Source organism: Odocoileus virginianus, chromosome 11, assembly GCF_023699985.2.
Source record: "Odocoileus virginianus isolate 20LAN1187 ecotype Illinois chromosome 11, Ovbor_1.2, whole genome shotgun sequence".
NCBI lineage: Eukaryota > Metazoa > Chordata > Mammalia > Artiodactyla > Cervidae > Odocoileus > Odocoileus virginianus.
This window is the reverse complement of record NC_069684.1, coordinates 48091418-48118933: the sequence shown is the minus strand read 5'-3', so window position 1 is coordinate 48118933 and position 27516 is coordinate 48091418. Positions and strand designations below refer to the sequence as shown.

The following is a 27516-nucleotide window of genomic DNA, read 5'->3' as shown; positions in this document are numbered from 1 at the left end:
GTGTTAATCTTCCTAGATGGCCAATAACTAATGAAAACCTCCAAAGAAGCTATAAATACTGAGATTCAGCGAGGGGAAGAATGTCAACCTTTTGCTAATAATGTATTTCAAGAGTATTTTACACATATTAAAGTTTCAGTTTATTTCATTATCTAAAGTTGATTATGGTGGAAGATAATTTTATTCCCATTTTCCACAGAAAAGGATAAAAAAAGACGTAATCTGTAAATAAACTTTAGGGAACATTCAAGATAAAAAAATGCATACATTCACCAAAAAGCATACACAATACTGTTCACAGCCATTTTATTCATAATATTAAAAAACTGGAAACAATCCAAATGTCTATTAACAATATAATGGATAAATAAATTGCTGCACAGTCATATAATGAATCCACACAGGAGTAAAGCAGAGCAAACTACCACTGCATGTAACAACATGTAACACAGATGTAATCATGTGCAAAAAAGCTAGATACAAAAATCTAGTCTGTGTGATTACATTTATGCAAAACAAATACAAATACAATACAAATACAGGCAAATACAGTGTTACAGAACTCAGATAGCAGTTACTATCTGAGGGGGATAGGTGCTGACTTTGTACACAAATTAGGGGGCTTTCTGAGGGGCTGGACTGTTTTGATTCTTGGTCAGAGTATTAGTTACATATATGTATCTGTACATGTAAAAATTTAGCTGTGTACTTTAATATTCAAACATTTTATATTAATTTTAGGAGTATAATTTGGGATAATTATCAAATATAAGCATAAAATTTTAGGTTTGGTTTACAATACTATTTACTGTTCACAAATCAGAAATTCTCTAGTGATGTGAAGCAATGTGACCGAAGACCAGTTTTTAAATTATGTGTTAGCACTAATAAGGACCTACTGTATGGCATAGGGAACTCTATTCAATACTCTGTAATGACCCATATGGGAAAAGAATCTAGAAAAGAGCAGGTATATGTATAAAAGGATAACTGATTCACTTTCCTGTATATCTGAAACTAACACAACATTATGAATCAACTATACCGCAATAAAAATTAAAAGAACATTTTGTGTTGGCAAGTTGCCTTATATTTAAAAAGAGAAAAAAAAAAAGAAAAAAAGTCACATCTATATTAGGTTCAATAAATATTTATTTTTAAATAATTAAAACATTTCTAACACATTCAACAATTATTAGATCCCTGGGAAGAGCAGAAAAAGTGTTCAAATTCAAAATACTGAATATCTTGAAAGTAAGAAAACAATCTCCCTTATCTATTTTTAACATTCCATTATTTAGAAGTTTTACACAGCCAAAAGTTAACCTATTTAACATGCTAAAATTAGGTTATAATGCAGAATCCATAAAAAGACTGTTTCAAAAGTTCAAACTAACACAAGAAAATTGTACATCCCAGGGATCTGCACTAGTTTAAAAACTATCATCCCCCCTCACCTTTATAATTCTGAGTCTTCAAATAATAAATTAAAATATATATATTTAAGTGCTTTATTATTACTATGTTCAGTTTTAAAAATCCAACTGTTTGATACAAATCAAATAATTTAAAATTATCTGGTATTCTGATTAAATGCATTTGCATTCCAGTATTAGGCTACTCTTAAAAATGTGTTTTTACTACAATATACAAACAGTGACAGACATACAAACACTGAAAAACAATTATAATAAAAAATCCTAACATAAATTTTTCCATCTGAATCACCTAAACTCTTAAGCAAAAAGTAATCGAAATTAGAAGTTACATTTAAAAATTTATAATTAGAAGGTGCTTAAATTTTGTAAAGCAGACCTTTTGCTAAGTTTAGTGTAAGAAACTGAGATAAAAGCTAAGAAAGGAACCTAATCATTTTATTAATTTTAATTTCTCCAGTTAGCATGAACAAAACAGAGAAATGAATTTTGCATTTTAAATATTCAGTACTACAATGCTTCTCCAATATTCTATTTCAATTCATTGTAAACAGTCAAGTACTTACTCTTGATGTGTTGCACAAAATTTAGCAAGCCGTTCAAAATCTTCACCATTAAATCCTTTTTCTGAATTCCTCAAAGGTGTAACTGTATGTGGTTGTACAGTTTTCCATTTTGTTTCTAAATTTGAAATATTTGTTAGTCACTAGCTATTACAAAACATGTTTAGAAGGGAAAAAATACTTAACTGGCACCACTGATTATCATGAAAAATTTATCTTTTCAGCCCAAAGTGAACACAGAAATAGCTAAGTGATTGCTTTTAGATCTAAGTATATATCCCAGAGACTCAATCAGCCAAGGACATCAGAAGAAATGAAAAATTTGCAAGTGTTCTTTTCTTGGCACTGGCATGAAAAACAAAATACAAAGACAAAAACTTTCTTAAAATGAGGTAAACTTGCGGTAAAAATGCTACTTTCTTTGCAACACTAACTTGACTAGAAACATCTACTTCCTGACTTAGAAAACCAGGTCAAATATGTTAACTTTCTAGATAGCAATTTGTTAGATTATTGATAATTCTGCATTCTACATTAGTTTGTACTCACCCCACTGTTCTTGAATGGCAGAAAGATTTGCGAGCAATTGCTCATGATACAGTCGTTCGAGCTGAATGAATTTCATTGCTTTCTCATCTGAACAGAAAATTTGAGGAAAATAGGAATCCAGGCTAAAGAATAATGTCCTAGATCAACTGATAATTTTGAAGTTTATCAAAAAACGAGAGGACTCTAAATATTTTTAAATTTAAACAAAAAAGTAAGGTTTCTTGGTTTTGAAGTAGGTAAATTTTAATGTTGCATATCATGCAGTAGCTACCTGGTTTCTATTCTATCAGTAAACAGGAGACACAAAAAGAAGGTTTTAATGTTCAAGAAATGCCTGCTTGCTAATAATACCTAGCAGAGTCAATTAAATATAATTTAATTGGAAATAGGACCCATATGGAATCCATAATCTAAGTGTCTCCCCCTCCTTTTTCTCTCCTTAAATTACATTCTGTCAAGCCACTATGTTCAGTTCAGTTACCCCCTAGTCAAATGTTTGTTTGTGATTTCAACTCCCAGTGATCCTTATTTCTCACTGAATGCTTTTTTTTTTTTTTTGTAAAGTAACTTGCCACAGTGATTTTTATAATTATGTGATTTGACTTTTTTGGATAGATTTTCTTATGAACTTCTGCCTTCTCCATCTGTATCACACATTTAGCATTATACGAGGTCATGACAAACTGTCCAACTGTCTAGCTTCCTTTGGGCCATGTTCTAAATGTTGACCCAGAAAGAAGGGAGAGAAAAAATTCATTGTTCAGCTTTTAAGCCTTCCCATGGTCACTCAGAGGTTCAGTTCTCTCTCTCATTTGTGACTTAAAGATATGCCAGGGATCATAAAATAGACCAAGGAGAAGCAGAGACAATTCTATTTCCCTCTGCTCGTAACTTAAAAATATACCAATGTTTCTCACACTTCACTGAACATAAATGTTATTTGAAAATCTTGGTAAAATATAGATTCATGAGTCTGATCCCCAGAAGCTCTGATTCTAAAGCCCACGAGTCTGCATTTCTAGGAAGTTCCCAGGGAAGTTGATGTGATCTGCACTGTACTACCTCATACTCATCATTTGGGTAGTTCTAAGCTTCATTTCCATAAGAATTTGATTTCCTCCAGACTTAGTGATGAACAGCCACTGTCTGAAGTTTCTACCACACTTTACTAGTTTACTTGATAGGGTTCAGGATGACAACTGCTTGTCCCCTAATCTGTAGTGAAAATCAGTAAGGTTAGGAGAAAAATGAAATCACACAAATGGGGAAATAAAGATACTAAGGATGAGTTCTCTCTAGAATGTATATATGGGACCTTCTCTGAAAAAATAAATACAATTTTAAGAGAGGGAAATTGGAATAAATCTTTCTTTAACAAAAGTTATGGGCTTCCCACGTGGTGCTAGTGGTAAAGAACCTGCCTGCCAATACAGGTAGACGTAAGAGACGTGGGTTCAATCCCTGGGTCTGAAAAATCCCCTGGAGAAGGGCATGGCAATCGACTCCAGTATTCTTGCCTGGAGAATCCCATGGACAGAGGAGCCTGGTGGGCTACAGTCCACTGGGTTATAAAGAGTCAGACATGACTGAAGAGACAACACAAACAAAAGTTAACATGCAGTCTTTCTTGACAGCAGTTATTCTGTTCATTGCTAATGAATAACTCAATCTTCCCTTTGCTATATATATATATAGCTATAATATGAGTCATGAGATTTGCTATGCATAATACAGCTGACGAACTCTACCATATGAATATTACTTCAATTGTACTTCTGTTTAATTCAAAAGAAAACAAATCCTACAGGTTTTTATTCTTTTGTAACGTGCCTTCTCCCTTCCTCCACACACAAATATTTAGATTTTGGTAAAATTAGAGCTTGTCCACAGGAGGTCAAACTTGGGTGGTTCTAGAGAATTTTTTGGGGTAACAAATTTCCTACATCTTGCTTTCTGAGATGGTTACATGGGTACATGAAACAAAATCCAGTGAAAACAACAGATCATACATTCATTGTAGGTAAATCTCAATTTTAAAAATGGGCAATTCACTAAGCATTCTTAGTGAACACTTGGCATTTCTTCTTGTAATTAAAAAAAGGATACAGTCCTCCTCCTGGAAATAAGACTCTGCTATCTGTTAAAAGCAAATAAAAAGAACAGCATTGAAACATGTATATTATCTAGGGTGAAACAGATAACCAGCTCAGGTTGGGTACATGAGGCAAGTGCTCGGGCCTGGTGCACTGGGAAGACCCAGAGGGATCGGGTGGAGAGGGAGGTGGGAGGGGGGACTGGGATGGGGAATACATGTAAATCCATGGCTAATTCATTTCAATGTATAACAAAAACTACTGTAATGATGTAAAGTAATTAGCCTCCAACTAATTAAAAAAAAAAAAGCAAATAAAAAACAGGGAAAGTTAAATTAACAGTTGAATAAAAAGACAAATTTGGAAGAAACCAAAACTTTGAAACTCTCAAAGTCTTTGATATCAAACTAAGAAAACTCTTATTTAACTATATTCACCAGTTCAGAAAAAATATGACTCTAGGCACAAGACACATTTCTGAAGTCACTTGTCTCAAGAAAAGCAAACACAGACATTCTTTGGTCCGTACACAATCTCATTCTTTCTATTCTATTTCAAGTCAAAGCAAACATCACTGATTCATTAGAGTTTAGAATAAGAACTCTAAAGAGGGAGAGAAATGCTATCCAGGCTTATAAAAGTAGAACATGAATGAAAGGGTGGCTTTATCATAAACTAAAAAACTGAAATATGTCATGTCACAAGGGATTTTAAAACCCATTTGTCCCATTAGTATTTCACAAACTACCTCCTGGGACACTGATTTTTCATTCTCTTTTGATATTTCAGAAAAGGACAGACCAAGTGTTACTAGTTGAGCGATGACGTTTGGAATATATGCAAGGTGCTGCGCAGGATAAGGGGCACTGGATGGAAGGGCAGGGTCCAGGGACGCAGCACCTGGACCCAGCTGATTCATTCTAGGGCAACTTTAAATTTAAAAATTCTTTGATTCTAAAAACTTTGGGATCCTTTATTCAGATATAGCATTTATAAATGGAACAGTAAAACCAAAAGTATACATGGAGAAATATTTGCATGAATTGACTATTGTCATACTTAAAATACTTAAGTAGTTTACACTTTCAAACAGTTTGCCCTGATTTTTCCTAAGTCTCTAATGAAAAAGGTATTCTGTTTATGGATCACAATCTCTACTCTCCAGGAAGCTATCAGTACCCAGAGCAATAAAGCACTAGTCAAACCTATAAATTAGAAATGAAAAAGGAATGAAGGAAATAGTTGCCGAGCTTAAAATTTATTCTATATATCTAACATTCTTCCAGGAGCAATACAACAATATAGATGGACCCAATCACCTCCCTGTAAATTGTCAGTTTAATCAATTAGCTTTCAGACTTCTGGGACAGTTCCAGTCCCATAAGTGCAACAATAAGGATAGGATCATGAAACCCAAGGCCTCAAAAGTAGAAAGGCACTTCCAGGTGATAGGGCAGCTTGAAAAATAAACATACAGGGTGCTTCCTCATATAAAAACCTATTCTTGGCAAGTCGAGCAGGGTGAAAGAAGGTGTGATTTTCTTGGATGCCCCAAATGTCTAAATCCGGGAGGTAGCTTGGTAGAGCAGAAAAACATGAAGTTTGAAGGTGAAAAACCTGACTGTGTTCTAGACCAAGCTTTGCTACTACCAGCTGTGTGACTCTCAACGTGTCATTTCATGTCTCAACCTTGGCTTCCTTATTTGTGAAACAGGGTCAATAATACCCACAACTCTAGGAGACAGAACATGTGTCTAGTACAGTGCCCAGGACGCAACAGCAAGTGCTTAAGATGGTTTGCACTTGCTGACTCTGGACCAGAAATGGTTTACTCTACCAGTGTAGACTAGAATCGTGAAGAAGTGAGTTGAAAATCACTTTGGGAGGGCAGTAATTTTAAGGTTTTCCTGGTTTCAGGCATCTTTTATCTACAGGGAAAAAAAAGGAATTAGGAAGGTGTATCTGTTTGTCTGCAGTCTCAGAGTGGTTTCAAGGATCCCAGTGAAGCCATTTCTGCTTGAGTCAGAGAGGAGTTTCAGGACATGTTCACTGAGCACAGAGTACTTGAGAGCACCTGAACTTCTCCTTACTTCTATATGAAAAACTCTCAAGTTTATGACTTGTTATACATGTAAAGCTAATCTGCCATTATATTAACAAAGTCAGTGTATAAGAGATTACTCAAACCCAAGAAAAATAATTCTTTTTTTTTGGCCATACTACACGGCCTGTGGACCTTCCCTGATGAGCGATCAGCCCCATGCCCCCTGGTTATAATAATGTGTCATTCTGATAGTATTACTGTGAGGATTAAACGGGCTAAAAAACCTAGAATAGTGCTACTAAAACAGTATTTCCTATTTTAGTATTCTTATTATTGAGGCTGTTATTAGTACTGTTATGCCCATACTGACAGAGATTTACAATGGATGCTTGGAAAACAAGAATCAATAAAACATATTAAGTGCCAAAAGAAAAAAGAGAGTTCAGAGAGCTAAAAATGTAAGTGAATATCTGCAGTGATCATAGTCATTAATATCAAATGTCCTTTAGCATATACTCATCCATATAATATGTTAAAAATAATAACTATCCTGTAATTAACTCTACATTAATACTTCCTTATTTCTGTCAGTGGTACTACCATTCCTTCTAACTGGGTATTCCTATAATTAATCTTCTCTGATTTCTTTATCATCCCTTTTTTCATTATCTACACCAAGTCCTTATGTCAAGATTCCAAATTCACCTCTCCGTGTTTCCACTGTCAGCACCTTAACCTAGAAGCTATTCTCATTTTATGTTTGAATTATAAAGTTACTCTTTTACCCCTTATCTTTATAAAAAATATACATTTATATGGTTTAAAGAGTCAAATGGTTCTATAAGGTGTGTTAAGAAAGGCCCTACTGTTCATGTCCTATTCTTTCTTCAGGAGTAAGTGCTTAGGTATCTCTTTTTAAAAAAATGCTATAGCTCTAAATATTATGCTTATATTTGCTATTTCTTGATTTTTTCAGTTTTAGAAAATGGGGATGGAGTCTTTTGCTCCTTCCTCTACAAACATATATCACACACACTTTCTCTCACATATTGACCTATCCCATATTGTTATGTTGTATGTAGTAAAAGGTAGATAAACATTTAATGTTTACCTTATTATGAGTAAGCCATGCAGTAAACTCTTAATATTTTTCCTTTGCTGAAAACTTTCTGTTTTCTCTGGAGTTTCTTTTTTTTCTTTTTTTTTTGGGTATAGTTTTCCACGCACTTACCGCTTATACAACTCTAGTCTATCAAGAGTTGAAATCTTCCCTCAATGTATTCAGACACACCAAATATTCAGAAATTGGAAAATGATATAAAAGTTTCTTCCTAGACCCTCTGATTTGCTCAAATAGAAATGGGTACTATCTCCTTCTTGGTACAAAGCTGTCATCTAAGACTCTCTCTTCACCTAGAGATCCCCTTCACCCATCTCCAGGGTAGCACCCCATTTTCTTGTATCTTAATCTTTCTGTTCCTTGGTTTACTCTCTTGTTTCGGTGGAGCACATCATATAGTGACTCCCTGAGAAAGGATGAAAAGCAAATATCACAGCCCCTGATGTAGGAATATTCCTGGTATAGCTGAGGAAGTGCTAGGAGCCCAGTGTATCTGGAAAGAAGTGAATAAGAAGGAGAGTTTTAGGAATTAAGGTCTAAGAGGTAACAGGGCCAGATCATGGAGTGTCTTGCCATGGTAAGGATTTTGGCTTTTACTCTGAATGTGAAAAGAAGTCAGTGGATGGTTTTGAACAGAGAAGTCTCATGATCCCAGCTAACATTTTATCTGGATCACAACGACTGCTGTGTAGAGGGGGGAAAAAAAACCTAAATGGAAATAAAGGTAAAGCAGAGAGGGTTCTACAATTAGTTTACTGCAAGAATCTGAATGAAATCTCATAGTGTCTTGTATTGAGATGGCAGCAATGAAGGAGGAAAGAAGACATCAGAATCTGCATGGTTTTTAAATAGATTGGCAGGATCTGCTGACTGGATATGGACATGGGTAAAAGTGAAGCATGACTTCAAAGTATTTGGTCTCAGCAACTAGAGGGATGGATATGCCATCTAACAAAAAGGAGAAAAAAAAAATCAAAGTCTGATTTTGGGCATCTTAAGTTTGAAAGGCCCATAAGATGCCTCAGGAAGCTGGATGTTTAGTCTATACCACAGAACTGAATCCTCAAGCACTCCAATGTTTAACAATCAGTAAAATTTGGAGGACTCAACAAATGACCCAGAGAAGGCATATCCAGTGAGGTAAGATATAAATGTGGAAAGGGGGGTCCTAAAAAGCAAAAGAAAATGCTGCAAAAAAAAAGCATGTGATCAACTTGTCAGAGCTTCTAATACTTCCAGTAGGAAGAAAACTGAGGACTAACAACTAGATTCACATGAGCATGCAACATGAAGATCAATCCTGGCATTTACAATGCAATTCTGGTGGAGTAGTTGGCACAAAGGCCAGACTGGAGTGACTTCAAGAGACATCTGAATATGGAATGTTACCTAGGTAGAATTCTTGCCCAATATATTTTAACCTGAATCAAATCATGAAGAAATAATCAGACAGATCCTAATTATGGGACATTTTTACATGAATTCTTAACTCTTCAGATGTGTCAATGTTATACAAGCAAAAATAAACAAACAAATAAAACAGAAGGCAGGGAACTGTTCTGGATTACTAAGGATTAAAGAATGTTCACAACCAAATGCAGTGTGTGCTCCTTCACTGAATCCTGGATCAGAAGGGAACTAGTTATAATGAATATTTGTAGAATAACCTGAAGAAACAAATATAGGCTCTGTATTAAATAATACTAAACCAACATCTCATTTCTTAGGGTTGATAATGGCATTGTAAGTTATTTAGGAGAGTGTCATTGTTCTTGGGAAATTTATGTGCAAGTATTTAAGGGTGAAGTGATGTAATGCCTGAAAATTACTTTAAGATGTTTCATGGAAAGTAAATATGTAGGGTAGGGTTGAGTGGGAGGAGAGAAAACGAAAATCTGGCAAAATGTCAACAACTGTCAAATTCAAGTGAAAGGCACAGTGTGAACTTCTGGGAATTACTAAATAATGGGGAAAAAAAAAGTCACTCCACTTCTCTCTGACTTATGTTTCCCTTGAGACTAACTGACAGGATATTCTGTATTCTTTTTTTTTTTTTAATTTTTTTAAATTTTTTTTTAATACTTGCAGGATATTCTGTATTCTTGGACTATGGAAGGCAGTCACCAGCTGACTCCTGCTGCCCTGGTGTCTCCGCTTACTGCAGTTTCAGCCATCTCTTTCCAACAAGCAATGTTTGAATCAGTGACAGAGAAATACAGTTATACCACTTAATGTTTAATTACTTTTATGTTAAGCATACCAAGTGTTATTGATATGTTAAGTACTTTTACATGCAGTATTTCAATGAGTCCTCTACAACATTACAGACGATGAAACTTAGTTTGTTAGCAGTAGGGTTAAGAGTTAGATTTTAAAGTAGAGCCAGAGCCCATACTTTAAAGGCACCACTATACTCTCTAATCTTCTTTGCCGGGAGAGGACAGACTGCTGAGGTATTTCAGAAGCATATTCTGTAGGTTATGCAAACTGATATGTTCCTAGGGGATGAAGGTGGAGTTTTACTTTGAGACATTAAAAAAATGAAATAATCTGCATCTGATCAAGACTATCATCTTCCTGACTAAAAATGTGATCTTCTACTAGATCTGCTTCAGCTATAGGATCACCTGCTAGTAGAAAAGAGCATTCTCCTTATATTTAATGTAACAATAGCCCAGTGACATAAACTGCTTGAAAAGATTTGGCTACACTTAGCTGTTTTACTCCAAATGTCCATTTCCCCAACTTTCTATTGAAATTCTATAGAAGACTTCAAAGAATAGTAAAATCAACAGTCATATACCTTTTATTTAGATTTGTCAATTATTGACATTTTGCCAAATCTTCTCTTTCTCTTTCCATTTCTTACACATTTCTTCCCCACTGAAATGTCTTAAGTTGCAGGCATTATGTAACTTTATCCTAAATACTACTTGCACGTGTGTCTCCCAAGAATAAAGACACTCTCCTACATGACCTTCAATTCCATTATCAATTTCAAGAAATTTGACAATGATGCAATAGTTATTATCATTATATAGTCAATATTCAAATTTCTGTCAAGTTGTCCCCAAAACACATGCTTTGAGAGATGTGGGTTTGATCCCTGGGTCGGAAAGAGCCCCTAGAATAGGAGATGGCAACCCACTCCAGTATTCTTGCCTGGAAAATTCCATGGATGGACGAGCCTGATGGGCTACAATCCATGGGGCTGCAAAGAATCAGACATGACTGAGCAACTGAGCACAAAACAAAGCCCTACAACCATAAGGAACCTGCTTTGTGAGGGAGTCTTTTATCTCCCATTTGTACAGATGATGACAGTACATCTCTAGATTGTTTGGAGAATGAAATAATAGTTAGTATAAATATCCTTCACAAACTCAATCCATTGTACAAATTCAAAGAAGGCTGAACTGTTTATAATAGCCAGGACATGGAGGCAACCTAGATGCCCATCAGCAGACGAATGGATAAGGAAGCTGTGGTACATATACACAATAGAATATTACTCAGCCATTAAAAAGAATTCATTTGAATCAGTTCTAATGAGGTGGATGAAACTGGAGCCCATTATACAGAGTGAAGTAAGCCAGAAAGATAAAGACCAATACAGTATACTAACGCATATATATGGAATTTAGAAAGATGGTAACGATAACCCTATATGCAGGACAGAAAAAGAGATACATGTATATGTATATTATCTAGGGTGAAACAGATAACCAGCCCAGGTTGGGTACATGAGACAAGTGCTCGGGCCTGGTGCACTGGGAAGACCCAGAGGGATCGGGTGGAGAGGGAGGTGGGAGGGGGGACTGGGATGGGGAATACATGTAAATCCATGGCTAATTCATTTCAATGTATAACAAAAACTACTGTAATGATGTAAAGTAATTAGCCTCCAACTAATAAAAATAAAAAAAATTTAAAAAAAATAAAATAAAAAAAGAAAAAGAAAAAGAGATACATGTATAGAACGGACTTTTGGACTCTGTGGGAGAAGACGAGGGTGGGATGATCTGAGAGGATAGCACTGAAACAAGTATACTATCAAGGGTAAAACAGATCACCAGCCCAGGTTGGATGCATGAGACAAGTGTTCAGGGCTGGTGCACTGGGAAGACCCAGAGGGATGGGATGGGATGGGAAGGGAGGCAGGAGGGGGTATCAGGATGGGGAACACATGTAAATCCATGGCTGATTCATGTCAATGTATGGCAAAAACCACTACAATATTGTAAAGTAATTAGCCTCCAACTAATAAAAATAAATGAAAAAAAAAAAAAAAAAGAAGGCTGAAAGATTAGAAAGCTGCCTTGGTACTGGTGGTTCTCAACTACAGTTCTCAACTATGGTAAACATGTATTATATATGTTAGCAACACACCAGAGGTCAAAAAAGTAGTACACATTTTCTCAAAGGCATTCCTCAAGCCCACCAAGGAGTTAATGTAAATTTGTAAGAATATATGTTTTCCTGCCTTGGGACAAAAACTATTTTACTTTTAAAAAATTATTCACTGCTTATCGCAAATGTTTAATGAAACAGGAAGAGTGAGTGAAATAAAACAGAAGCTTCTTCCATTCCCATATATGAATTATTTTCATTTCAAAAGAAGATAAAATGCAGCTCATAAATACTTTAATCTTTTGAGAATTATCTCGTATAAAAAAACTTCTATATTACTGTCCTTAAGGTCTCCCAGTCTCCAGGCTCTCCGTCTTCTAGTTTACCCTCTCAATCATCAAGAATTATATTTCTAGAATTCTAATTTTGGCACCTGCATAATTAAAAGCTCTCAGCCTCTAAAAGCAAGACCTTAATGTTACAAGTTATCCAATCTTAATTCTTGTCTCTCTTCCATCTTAATCTTCAAAATAATATCCCAGTCATGTCTTTGCAAAGGCTGATCTCTTTCTGTACCAGTTCACATTCTTTATCTATTGTGAGCCTATACATCCTGCAAAACCCAGCTCAAGAATCACCTTCTTTCTGCCTAATGTCCAAAGGACAAAGTTAATCAGGCATTTTGTGCTTTTGCTGAACCTGAAGCACACACCTACTCTAATACTTTATACAGACTTCTACCATTAGTTACCTACATAATTGTTTCTCCTATTCCACAGTGTCTGTCTTAAGGACATGCTCTTATGTAATCTATTTCCCCAGTGTCTAGCTTAGTTTTGGGCACCTTGGTGGTACTTACTAAGCACTTTCTACGTTGACCCATTTGTGCACTACGCCGACCCTCATCTGTACACACTAAGAGAAGGGGCTTCCCTCGTGGCTCAGTAGTAACCAATCTGCCTGTAATGAGACACAGGAACCGCGGGTTTGATCCCTAGGTTAGCAAGATTCCCCAGGAGGAGGAAATGGCAACCCACTCCAGTATTCTTGCCTGAGAAATTCCATTGAACAGAGGAGCCTGGCAGGCTACAGTCCATGGAGTTTCAAGAGTCGGACACAACTTATTGACTAAACCACCACCACCACCAAGTAAAAGCAGCTGGTGATTGTATGAGCCACAGACCAATGATCCAAGCCAACATGTGGCCACCAGTCAGAGATGTGCCAGATTTCCTACCAGCTGCGGACCCACGGTCACCTTCTCCTGGACTCACCAATGACAGCTGGAGCAGAATCAATGACAGAGAACTGCACTTTAGATTATTACAAATATTGGCCCCAGAATTTCAGCGAGGCTACAATTGAAAGTTCAGCAAGATACCTGGTGAAGGCAAAGGGGAAGTGCTCTTGAATCCAACTGCTCAACTTCACCTCGTATGAGTGAGCACAGAGACTGCAGAACCAGCTTTGGGGCTTCTAGTTGATCGTTAGCATTTACTTCTGCAGAGTCTTCATCACTAACTGCATGTGTGGCTACACGTAGTACATTTTCTTGCATTAAAGGTGTGGTATCTTCTGAAGAAAGTCCTTTGAGAGTAAATAAAATGCCTATGTTAGAATAAATTTCCACCATGGTAGAACACCTTAAAATAATTATGCCTTTTAACCATAAACTTTTCAAATAAAACTGATTATATGAAAAAGAAACCCCATAGAAGCCACAAGTTATTCTCCTCAGTAAGTTAAGATTGTGCTTGACATCTGATTCTTTGTATTAGCAATTAGTTAACAGAAGCAATTCTGTTAGTTCTATATAAACTTTTCTATTTACAATACATTATAGATTAAGAATATAATTTATATTCTTAATTAAGACTACTAAAAAAAAGAGATATCTAAAGAGAAGTATGTAGGTTAAAATCTGACCAAAAACTTGACTCTCCCAAAGGAAAAATGAATTAACTATAATTTGAAGTCATACCTTGCCCCAAATGAAATAGCACTAAATGAGGAAGTAAATGTGGCTCTCATAACAAAGGCTAAGGAAGTTACGCCTTCTCTAAACTCTGGTCTGATAACTTTAGAACTACCTCTGGAGCCCAGGAGAGCAGAGGGAATCAGATGTCCAGAGCTAATGGTCACAGAAACTTTCTTCCTAGTAAAAAAGAATAAAACAAACTTGGAAAAAAAAAAAATCAGCGAATAAATCCTCGGCCCAGAGCTCCTGAAATAACACACCAAATTTTAAAACTCTAAACATACCACATTATAACTTTACCCTTCACTGAAATCTTAGCATGAGTTCTAATTTTCATATTGAAATTGAATAGACTGTGTGCATCTGTACTTACCTTCAGCTAGTCCATCTTGGGAAGGATCTTTCTCAGTAATTTAGTATATGCATACCATGACTGAAGATGCCTTCGGCCTGGAGATGGCCTGCCATTTTATTTACTGTTTTCTTTCCATTTCCTCCAAGCCACACTACTATACTCAAGACACTAAATTACATTAAGTCTGTGATAAGGCTAATTACCCAAATTCTATACTTCTCTTAATTAAATTCTTCTTAATTTTTCATTAAATGTTTGGTAGAATTCACCAAGGGGCTTCCCAGGTGGTTCAATGGTAAAGAACCCACCTGTCAATGAAGAAGACCCAGGTTCAATCCCTGGGTCAGGAAGATCCCCTGGAGGAAGGCATGGTAACCCACTCTGGTACTCTTATCTGGAAAATCCTATGGACAGAGGAACCTGGAGGGCTATAGCCCATAGGGTCACAAAGAGTCAAACACGACGGAGTGACTGAACAACAACAATAACAAAATTCACCTATGAATTAAAAGTTAGGTAGAATTCATTTAATGAAAAATAAGTGTCAATCCTTCTCAGACTTTTCCAAAAATCAAAGAGCAGGAGAACAGTTTCAATCTCATTTTTTTACAAAGCCAGCATTACCCTGATACTAAAGCCAAATAAAGATATTACATAAAAAGTAAACTACAAATAAATGTCTCTGATGAATACAGATTCAAAAATTCTCAACAAAATACTCAGCAACTCAATTCAACAGCACATTTAAAGGACTGGACACCGTGATCAAGCAGAATTTATTCCTGGGATGCAAGGTTGATTCAACATACATTAACCAATCAATGTCATACAGCACATTAACTGAATGAAGGATAAATATCACATGGTCATCTCAATGGATGTGGGAAAAATTATTTAACAAAATTCAATATCCTTTAATGATAAAACTCTCAACATAGTAGGTACAGAAGAATGTACCTCAACATGATAAAAGCCATATATGACAAACTCACAGATAACATCATACTCAACAATGAAAGGTTAACATATTTTCCTCGAAGATCTGGAACAAGACAAGGGTGCCTACCCTCACCACTCCTAGTCAACATAGTACTGGAAATTCTGGTCAGAGCAATCAAGCAAGAAGAAGAAATGAAAGGCATCCAACTCAGAAAGGAAGATGTCAAACTGTCTCTGCTTGCAGATAATATAATGTTATAGATGGAAAACCCTCAACCCTTCACTAAAAAACTGTTAGAACCAACCAACAAATGATTTCAGTAAAGTTACAGGATATATAATCATCATATAAAAATCAGTTGCATTGCTATATACTAACAGTGAACTATCTGAAAAAGAAAACCATATTATTTACAATAGTATTAAAACAACAAAGTACTTAGGAATAAATTTAACAAAGTAGATGAAAGCTATTGTTGTTGTTCTTCAGTTGCTCAGTCATGTCTGACTCTTTGCAAACCCATGGACTGCAGCATCCAGGCTTCCCTGTCCTTCACCATCTCCCAGAACCTGCTCAAACTCATGTTCATCGAGTCCGTGATACCATCCAACCATCTCATCCTCTGTCGTCCCCTTTTCTTCCTGCCTTCAATCTTTCCCAGCAGCAGGGTCTTTTCTAATGAGTTGGCTCTTTGCATCAGGTGGCCAAAGTACTGGAGCTTCAGCTTCACCATGTGTCCTTCCAATGAATATTCAGGATTGACTTCCTTTAGGAATGACTGGTTTGATCTCCTTGCTGTCCAAGGGACCCTCAAGAGTCTTTTCCAACACCACAGGTCAAAAGCATCAATTCTTTGGTGTTCAGCCTTCTTGATGGTCCAACTCTGACATCCGTACATGACTACTGGAAAAACCACAGCTTTGCCTATACAGACCTTTGTTGGCAAAGTAGCCCTCCAGGCTCCTCTGTCCACAGGGATTCTCCAGGCAAGATTACTGGAGTAGGTTGCCATGCCGTCCTCCAGGGGATCTTCCCAACCCAGGGATAGAACCCAGATCTCCTGCATTGCAGATGATTCTTTACCATCTGAGCCACCAGGGAAGCCCATGAATACTAGAGTGGGTAGCCTATCCCTTCTCCAGGGAATTTTCCCAACCCAGAAATTGAACCGGGGTCTCCTGCACTGCAGACGGAATCTTTACCAGCTGAGTTACCTGGGAAGCCTGAAAGCTACTGAAGAAGACACAAATAAATAGAAAGATATGCTATGCTCATGGGTTGGAAGAATTAAAAAATAACTACATTACTCATAGCAATCCTCAGATTCAATGGAATCCCTATCAAATTGCAATGGCATTTTTCAAAGTATTAGAAAAGGTCTTAAAATTTATATGGAACCATAAAAGATCACATATAGCCAGAGCAATCATAAGCAAAAAAAAAAAAAAAAAATTAGTAGCATCTGACCATGAGATTTCAAAAACTACTACAAAATTATAGTAATCAACAATAACATAGTTGGCATAATAACAGATGCACAGAACACTGGAACACAATAGAGCATCACAATAGAGAAATACATTTGTTTCTACACATTTATGATCTTTATAAAAAATGCAAAGAACACACACAATTAGAGAAAGGATAGTTTCTTCAACAAAGAGTGCTAAGAAACCTGGTTTTCCACAAGTGGAAGAATGAAATTGAACTCATCTCACTACATATGCAAAAAATCAACTTGATATGGAATTGAGATTTGATTGTAAGACCTGAAACCATGCAACTATTAGAAGAAAATATAGGGGAAAAACTTCCTGACACTGATGTAGGTAACACTGTTTCGGACATGACACCAAAAGCACAGGCACCAAAAGCAAAAGTAGACAGATGGGATTTCATCAAACTAAAAAGCTTCTTGCACAGTAAAGGAAACAATCACCAAAGGGAAGAGACAATCTATAAAGTGGGAGAAAATATTTGCTAACCATCCATCTGAAAAGGGGTGAATATCCAAAATATGTAAGGAATTCAAACCACTCAATCGCAAGAAAACAATTTGAATGAACTGTTGGTGGAAATGCATATTGGTACAGCTATTATGAAAAACAGTACCAACACTCCTCAAAAACCTAAGACTAGAACTACCCTATCATCCAGTAATTCCACTTCTGGGTATGCACACAAAGGGAACAAAATCAAGAATCAAAACGATTATCTGCACCCCCAGGTTCATTACAGCATCACTACAGTAGTTCAGATATGGAAAGAAACCAAGTGTCTGTCAATGGATCAACAGCTGAAGAAAAGGTGACACACAGATAAAATGAAGTATTATTCAACTGTGAGAAAGAAGGAAATGCTACCTTATATGACAACTTGGATGAATTAGGAGGTCATCATGCTGAGTGAAATAAGGTAGGCAGAGAAAGACAAATGCTACATAATTTCACTTATAAGTGCAATCTAAAAAATAAAATTTTAAAGTGAAACTCAAAGAAGCAAAGTAATATAATGATGGTTACCAAGGGCTGGTGGGGGCAGATGGGGAGATGCTGATCAAAAGGTACAGAGCTGCAGTTATGTAAGATGAATAATCTAGACGTCTAATGTACAGGCATGATGACTCTACATAATAATACTGTGTTGAACACTGAAAATACACCAAGAGAGTAGCTTTTAGCTGTACTCATCACACAGTAATAAATGATAACTATGAGATGAGACATGTTAATTAGTCTGACTGCATTATGTGTATCAAATCATCATGTTATACACCTCAAATATGCACAACTTAAATAAATGAAATGTAAAATACTGCTGTGAACAAGGCTGTTCAATCATTCAAGAAAACTGAAGATAAGGGTACCTGTGTAATACAAGTATCTTCTAGCTGCTCCACACCCCACATGCTGTATTTTTTTAACCACTGTGACTATTTTGCATAAACTGTGGATTGCATAAACAGAAGCATATCAGAGTTTGCAAGAAAATAACGGAATGGCCGTGCAAAAAGAATTATGCATCATTCCACACTAAAGAGCAGGTTTCTGTTTTCAGTGTTGTTAAGCTTTTAGGGAAATAATTTTGGGGCTTCCCTGGTAGCTCAGATGGTAAAAAAAAATAACATCTGCTTGCAATGGAGGAGACCCCGGTTCAATCCCTGGGTCAGGAAGATCTCCTGGAGAAGGGAATGGCCACCAACTCCAGTATTCTTGTGTAGAGAATTCCATGGAGAGACCGAGGGGTCACAAAGAGTCGGACACGACTGAGCGACTAACACAACACAACACAGGATGGCGCAACGGTAAGCATCCGCCTGCAATGTGGGAGATGCAGGCTTCATCCCTGGGTGGAGTAGACCCCCTGGAGAAGGAAATGGAAACCCATTCCAATATTCTTGCATGGGAAATCCCATGGACAGAGGAGGCTGGCAGGCTGCAGTCCATCGGGTCGCAAGAGTCGGACATGATTAGTGACTAGACCCCCACCACCAAAGAAACATAAATTGTTATCATATATGTAGTTAAGTGACAAGGATATATTTTACATATAAAATTCAATAGGAAAACAATAGTTGGCCAAATTCTAGCTACATCAATTTTTAAACTACTTAAAATACATCCTGATTAATTTCACATTGCTAGAATAAAAAACTTGCATTGAGAAACCTATTCCCCCAAAGCTAGAAGAAGAATGACAGGGACATAAGGGCAGCCCTGAGTGCCCTCCCTGTCTCCAGCACTTATTGGCTATTCCTATGGCACATCAGTCAATCCTTCACTCCCTAGCCTCCCAATCGATCTCTAAACTGGGTGTTCTACCATCTTATAAAACTATTTTGAGAATTAAATGAGATCGTAAATGTAAAAGGCAGGTATCCTCCCAAAGATCATCCTTAAAATAATATCCTGACGCTTCACAGTCACTTGAATTAAAAAGGTCACAGGACTTGTAAAGCACTTCTGAGACAGCACTGTTTTTTTAATTTGAAGAAAACATTAAGAGGGAAGTGTAAATAAAGCTAATGAAGCTCATATTTCTATTGCCATATTGAATAACAGGAATTATAAAAACTATGTTGGAATATCAAATTGCTTATTTATTACTCACTAATATTATAAGTTTGAACATGCCTGAACTTAATTTTAGTAAAGACAATAAGGAAAATAAATACTTGTGTAACCATGAGTACTCAGAATGACTAGCATGTTTTGAATTGATACGTTCATAATGTACTAGAACATTTTAAAGTAGTCGTAAGAAAGCATTTATGTCATAATATGGAAGTTCCAGTATTTTCCCATGTGAATTTCAAATTATTTTTCATGTCACATTGGTCTTAAAAAGTTTTGCTTGAAAAAGAATGTCACCAATTAATAGGAAAATTCCTTCTAATAACATGGTAAAGACATATTTTAATGGTAAAGATACATTTATTGTGAATGAGAAAAGCCAAATCAAAACATATACTGGTACATATAATTTCACCTTCACTACAAACTGTCATTCAATATAAATGAAGCTTTCTTGTATCAGATATGAATCTATACATCCAGACAGGAACAAAAAATTCTATTTGTCTTCATCTGTGGGCTACGGTTAAAACTTGCTGCTAACCAATTTGGAGTTCTATTTGTAAGTATATGTGGGTGGTGACAGTCAAATCATAGGCCTTCATTTCACTTAATATCTGTCAACTTCGTCAAGCTCTAAAATAGACATCACAGTTTACATGTACCTATTGAGGTTTTACACTTAAAAAATTACTTGTAACTGCCTTGGGCCAGAGATTAGAGGAGTAACTTTACCTGAGAGATTTTACTCAATTTATCATACCATAAAATTCGTAACTGAACTGTGTGTCAGTTTTGACATGTAGTTTTATTCAACTCAGAATCTGTCTCTCATAGTGGTCAAGAGACATATCCAGGGGAGAACAGTGCTGGTACCCTTTACCTTAACTCATTAGGGATGTATTCTAACACTAAATTACTAGGAGTATTCTCCTTTAATAATCTAGCATTGATCTGCCATTTGTTAATATACTGAAGAGATAGTAACTATTTCTCTACATGACAGGGAAAATGATGTAACTACATAACTTAAATGCAAAAATCTCATAGCTAGTACTTGAGGTTGTAATTAATCAAGATAATGAAAATTATCACAGGCAAAATGGGGTTTGAAAAGATGCTACAATGAGACATCCAGGTCTAGGTAAAGATAGCAGCAATGACTATACTTAGGATAAAACAGTGAAAGTAATGATGTAAACTAGGCTGATGGGGATGTTTGGGATGGAAGAAGGGTTATTTAAAGGCTTAATGTATTTCACCTCTACGTTCACAGTAGAACTATCCACAATAGCCAAGAAATGGAAAGAACCTAACTCCATTGACAGATGAAGGAATAAGGAAGATGTAGTACCTACATTCAGTGGAATATTACTCAGCCATAAAAATGAAATAATGCCATTTGCAGCAATATGGATACAACTAGATAATATCATACTAAGTGAAGTAAGTCAGAAAGATAAATATCATATGATATCACTTGTATGTGGAATCAAAAATACAACACAGATGAACCTATCTATGAAACAGAAATAGACTCACAGGCACAGAGAACTGATCTGTGGTGGTTAATGGGGAGAGAGTTGGGAGAAGGATGGAGTAGGAGGCTGGGGTTAGCAAATGTAAGCTAATATATATAATATATATAATATATATAAATAGTATATAAATATTATATATATTATATAAATATTATATATATTATATAAATATATAAAACAAAGTCCTACTGTATAGGATGGGGAACTATATTTCAGTATCCTATGATAAACCCAAATGGAAAAGACTATTTTAAAAAACAATGTCTATTTATATAATTCAATCATTTTGCTGCATAGCTGAAATTAACACAAAATTATAAAACAACTATACTTCAAATTAAAACAATAAAAGTTCAATCATTTCAAATACTGTCTACTACTATTCAGAGTATAAGGATGCCTTCTTATATGCAGGTTAGTGTGACTTTAGAAAACAACCTGCTTTTTGTTCATGCTGGTCCCTCTGCCTGGTCAGTTAGCTTTTGAAGGGTAGAGGTATGCTTCATCACTGTGACATCAACAGTAAGCACGGTGCCTGACACACAGCACGTACTTAGAACACTTCTTGGGGAAAATGTGGATTAAACATTATGTACCACAGGGTACACTACGAGCCTATATTCACTATGCCACTAAATCCTCACAACATTATAAAGTAGGGATGAGAAATTATAGATGAAGCAACTGAAATTAATCAGAGATTAAATGAGAGCCTTGGCTTGGAAGTCAAGTGCCTGGCTGTGAATTCAAAAATCAACTGCTTTCTAGTTCTGTAACTCTAGGCAAGTCAATCTCTTTAATCCTTTATTTTTCTACCTGTTAAACAGGAATATACCCTATATGGACTCTCCTAAGAAACTTCATTTAGATGAGAGGTAAAGAAACAGTCACGTCTGACTCTTTGTGACATGTATAGTTGCAAAGACTCTTTGGACTGTATAGTCCATGGGATTCTCCAGGCCAGAATACTGGAGTGGGTAGCCTTTCCCTTCTCCAGGGGATCTTCCCAACCGAGGGATCGAACCCAGGTCTCCAACATAGCAGGCTGCTTCTTTACTAGCTGAGCCACAAGGGAAATCCAAGAATACTGGAGTGGATAGCCTATCCTTTCTCCAGTGGATCTTCCTGACCCAGGAATCGAACCAGGGTCTCCTACATTGAAGGCGGAATCTTTACCAACTGAGCTATCAGGGAAGCCTGCCCATCAGAACAAGACCCAGTTTCCCCCTCAGTCAGTCTCTCCCATCAGAAAGCTTCCATAAGCCTCTTATCCTTCTCCATCAGAGGGCAGACAGACTGAAAACCACAATCACAGAAAACTAGCCAATCTGATCACAGGACCACAGCCTTGTCTAACTCAATGAAACTATGAGCTATGCCATGTAGGGCCACCCAAGACGGACGGGTCATGGTGGAGTGGTCTGATAAAACGTGGTCCACTGGTGAAGGGAATGGCAAACCACTTCAGTATTCTTGCCTTTAGAACCCCATGAACAGTATGAAAAGGCGATGAGGAAGCTGTGGTACATATACACCATGGAATATTACTCAGCCATTAAAAAGAATTCATTTGAATCAGTTCTAATGAGATGGATGAAACTGGAGCCTATTATACAGAGCGAAGTAAGCCAGAAAGATAAAGACCATTACAGTATACTAACACATATATATGGACTTTAGAAAGATGGTAACGATAACCCTATATGCAAAACAGAAAAAGAGACTCAGATATATAGAACAGACTTGTGGACTCTGGGAGAAGGCGAGGGTGGGATGTTTCAAGAGAACAGCATTGAAACATGTATATTATCTAGGGTGAAACAGATCACCAGCCCAGGTTGGGTACATGAGACAGGTGCTCGGGCCTGGTGCACTGGGAAGACCCGGAGGGATCGGGTGGAGAGGGAGGTGGGAGGGGGGACTGGGATGGGGAATGCATGTAAATCCATGGCTGATTCATTTCAATGTATGACAAAAACTACTGTAATGATGTAAAGTAATTAGCCTCCAACTAATAAAAATAAATGGAAAAAAAAAATAAATACTTTTAAAAAACTGAAAGAAAAAAAAAAAAATAGGACACTGAAAGATGAATACCCCAGGTCGGTAGGTGCCCAATATGCTACTGGAGATCAGTGGAGAATGAACTCCAGAAAGAATGAAGAGACAGAGACAAAACAAAAAGAACACTCAGTTGTGGATGTGACTGGGGATGGAAGTAAAGTCCAATGCTGTAAAGAGCAATACTGCATAGGAACCTGGAATGTTAGGTCCATGAATCAAGGGAAATTGGAAGTGGTCAAACAGGAGGTGGCAGGAGTGAACATCGACATTTAGGAATCAGCGAACTAAGATGGACTGGAATGGGTGAGTTTAACTCAGATGACCATGATATCTACTACTGTGGGCAAGAATCCCTTAGAAAAAATGGAGTAGCCATCATAGTCAACAAAAGGGTCTGAAATGCAGCACTTGGAGGCAATCTCAAAAATGACAGAATGATCTGTTTCCAAGGGAAATCATTCAATATCACAATAATCCAAGTCTATGCCCCAACCAATAATGCTGAAGCTGAAGTCGAACAGTTCTATGAAGACCTTTAGAACCTTCTAGAACTAACACCCCCAAAAAGATGTCCTTTTTATTATAGGGGACTGGAATGCAAAAGTAGGAAGTCAAGAAATACTCAGAGTGACAGGCAAATTTGGCCTTGGAGTACAGAATGAAGCAGGGCAAAGGTTAACAAGAGTTTTGCCAAGAGAACGCACTGGTCATAGCAAATGTTATTGGAAGGACTGATGCTGAAGCTGAAACGCCAATATTTTGGCCACCTGATGCAAAGAACTGACTCTTTTGAAAAGACCCTAATGCTGGGAAAGATTGAAGGCAGGAGGAGAAGGGGACAACAAAGGATGAGATGGTTGGATGGCATCACCGACTCAATGGACATGAGTTTGAGTAAACTCTGCGAGTTGGTAATGGACAGGGAGGCCTGGTGTGCTGCAGTCCATGGGGTTGCAAAGAGTCGGACACAACTGAGGGACTAAACTGAACTGAACACTGCTATTTATTCACAATTCCATGATCTATCTACTTTCAACTAAGAACATTGAGTTTTCAAAGAAAGATATTTGGAAACAAAACTACATTCACTGCTTAAAAAAAAAAAAAAACTTTCCCTGGAGAAAGAAATGGCAACCCACTCCAGTATTCTTGCCTGGAAAATTCCACGGACAGAGGAGCCTGGTGGGCTACAGTCTATGAGGTGGCAAAGAGTTGAACATGACTGAATGACTAAATGACAACAAGAGGCAGGATGAAGATTTCCAAGGTGTTCAAAAAACGGTTTGAGAGGACAGGGAATGGTGATTGACTTGATGTATTTAAGGGAATACTTGATGAGGCTTGAACTTTGAACTTCCAGTTAGTGTTAAAGGGAGTCCTCGGGCTTTTTTAATCAGCTTGCTCTGGCTAAAAGGGAAGAAACTGTCCAGAAGACTAAAAGATGTCAGTGGGGATTCCCAGGTGGTGCTAGTGGTAAAGAACTCTAGGAGAAGTGGGTTCAATCCCTGGGTTGGGAAGATTCCCTGGAGGAGGGCATGGCAACCCACTCTAGTATTCTTGCCTGGAGAATCCCATGGACAGAGGAGCCTGGTATGTTTTCTGTGGTCCACATGGTCACAGAGAGTCAGGTAAGACTGAAGCGACTTAGCATAAAGGTTATTTTTATCCTAGATTAATAAAAAACAAAACTGTCCTTGACCCAACTGTTGACAGTCCCTCTCACTACATTGAGGTTAGATCAACTAAAGAATCTGAGAATTCAGAGACAATGAAACAAACCAAACTCCACCACTTCCTTCAGGGTGAACCAACACCCTTTTCTCTGATCGTGTTTCATCTTGCTAAGGCTAGTAAGCAGGAATTGTTCTGAAGAAGCGTGGCTGGCAACACACTCAGAAAGTGTGTGTGAAATGGTCCTGTGGCAAAGCATGTTAAGTTGGACATGAAACAGAACTTTTCTTTAAACACACTTCAAAATTAGAAAATGTCAAATAGCGTAGTTTAACTATCAGGCTCAGTTTGAAGTCAGACTGGCTCGGATCAAATCCTGAGTGTCATCTGTCAGCAGTACAATCCCGGGCAAGTTACTTCTCTCTGTGCTTTCGGATTCTTCCCCTAGAGATTGAGGTTAATCGTGGTACTTAACAAGAAGATTAAATGAGATATTTCATACAAAGCAGGTATCACAGTGGCACTCACACACTAAGTGCTCAGAAAATGTTCAAGAACCTTTGTTTTTAAAACTCAGCAAGCTGCAATCAAATTAAATTAAATATGTCCGTGACAGTGAATTTGGAACTCTCTGAATTGTTAGTTGGTGATTTTTTAATATGTAACATAAAACTTAACATTTTAACCCTTTTGAACTGTATGAAAAAGTAACATTACATTCACAATGTTGTACAATCATCACCACTTACCATTTGCAGAACTTTTCATCACCCAAACAGAAACTCTGCACCCATTAAACACTAACTCCCCATTTCCCTCCTGCTTTACATCTGGAATCCTCTGTGGATGAAAAATGTTGCCTGCCATTTCAGTAAACAAAGGATGTTGCGGCCATCACATCATTAGCCCCTGCAGCTGCCCAGCTGGTAAGCCCTGAGAGAACTCAGGATGGACACAAACAAGCTGCCAGCCACTGATATCAGCTACTGCAGCCTCTCCCCCATGGTACATCCTGAGGGTATTTAGGATGGAAAAAAGTAAGATACAGGCCCTAGATAATTATAATGCATATCAAAGGAATGATTTCAGTGAGCCCAGACTCTCACATCTTCCTATACATAGAAAAGCACTGAATTTATTAACTTGAGAGGTCTAGTTTTCTTTATTTAATGGTAATTTTTCATCTGGTTTTTGTTGCAAAAACTGCTCTGTTTCCCAGTTGTTACCTTACCTCTTGGGAACAGTCTCTCTGGAAAAAGGTTGACTCCTGGGTTTAAATCCTCAGAAAGTCTGCCAAATTAAACAATCTCTCTTCTAGGTTGTACTTTTTTTTTCAAGTCAACAGCTCTACTCTACTTTCTGTCTCCATGAATTTGCCTAGACTAAGTACCTCTTCTAAGTAGAGTCACACAATGTTTGTCTTTTTTCGTCTGGCTTGTGTCACTCAGCACAATGTCTTCAAGATTCATCCATGTTGCAGCATGTATCAGATTATTACCCCTTTCAAGGCTGAACAATGTTTCCATATATATATATTTTTTTTCTTCATATATTTTATCAATGGACATATGGGGTGTTAACACCTTTTGGTTACTTTGAATAAGCTGCCCTGAACACTGGTGTACAGCTATCTGAGGCATTACTTTCAATTATTCTGGGTACATATCTAGAAGTAGAATTGGTGGATTTAATGATAATTCTATGTTTAACGTTTCAAGGAATTACCAAACTATCTTCCAGGAGCTCTACAGAATTTAAACTCCTTCTCAACCAACGTATCTTTATGAGGCTGCAATAGTTATGCGTTTCCCCCTCCCTCCATCTCTAAGACAAAAATAATATTACTTCCCAAAGATTGAGGTGATGATTCTTAATTAACAATATGTCTACCTCAAAAGTTATATGATACAGTAGTATTCTTCAGAGTATTTTAATTTAAATCCATGCCTCTGGACATAGTTTATGGATTCTTTTTCCTGCTTGCTGAAATCTGCTGTTGAATCCCCTTAAGTGAAATTTTCATTTCAATTACTGTATTCTTAAGTTCCAGAATTTTGGCTTCACTTCTATTAATAATTACTAAACTAGATTTTATATACAACAGATGTGAAAAAGAAATGAACTTCATGAAACTCCAAGGGAATTTAACAAATGCATGCCCATGAGAGCTCCCACAGGCTGTCAGAGGGGAAAAAAAAAAAAAAATCCCACCTGCCATATCAGTAAACACAGGATGTCGCAATCATCAAGCCATCATGCCATCACATCACAGCTGCCCAGAAGGTGAACCCTGAGGGAACTCAGGATAGAAACAGGATGCTCACTATTTAGTAGTCAGTCACTGCAGCCACCCCGGTGAGGTACCCAGAGAGTCAGGACAAGAAAGCACAGGATACTGGTCCCAGAGGGCGGAGGTGCATACCAAATGGGTGATCTCAGCAAGCCCTTGCATCTTCCCATTTGTAGAGAAGTACTAAATTCCTTAACTCGAGATGTCTCGTTTTCTTTAATTAACAGCGATCTTGTAATATTCCCACTTCCTGGCCTTTGTTGTGAAAACTCCTATGTATCTTGGCTCCTCCCTTACCTATTTGGAGCAGTTCTGATGAGAGGCTGCATCCTGGGCTTAAGTTCTGTTTTGTCTGTCAAAGAAAGTATGATTCTCAACCTTCAGGCTGTGATTTTTTTTTTTAGTTGACAAAGATAATTATCCTATCAGACAACAATTCAATCTTGAAA

The 27516-nt window shown here is 37.1% G+C and overlaps 1 protein-coding gene across 3 annotated transcripts in view; it reads right to left on the bottom strand.

Moving 5' to 3' along the window:
- CNST (consortin, connexin sorting protein) overlaps nt 1–27516 on the bottom strand; it is a 94226-nt gene that overhangs the window by 28413 nt on the left and 38297 nt on the right. For all 3 annotated transcript variants that reach the window (XM_020915202.2, XM_020915201.2, XM_070474409.1), the window contains 4 exons: nt 13537–13742; nt 4655–4685; nt 2549–2635; nt 2003–2117 (listed from right to left, as the gene is read on the bottom strand). In XM_020915202.2, coding sequence (XP_020770861.2) covers nt 2003–2117; nt 2549–2635; nt 4655–4685; nt 13537–13742 — 439 coding nt within the window. The remainder of the gene's footprint in view (nt 1–2002; nt 2118–2548; nt 2636–4654; nt 4686–13536; nt 13743–27516) is intronic.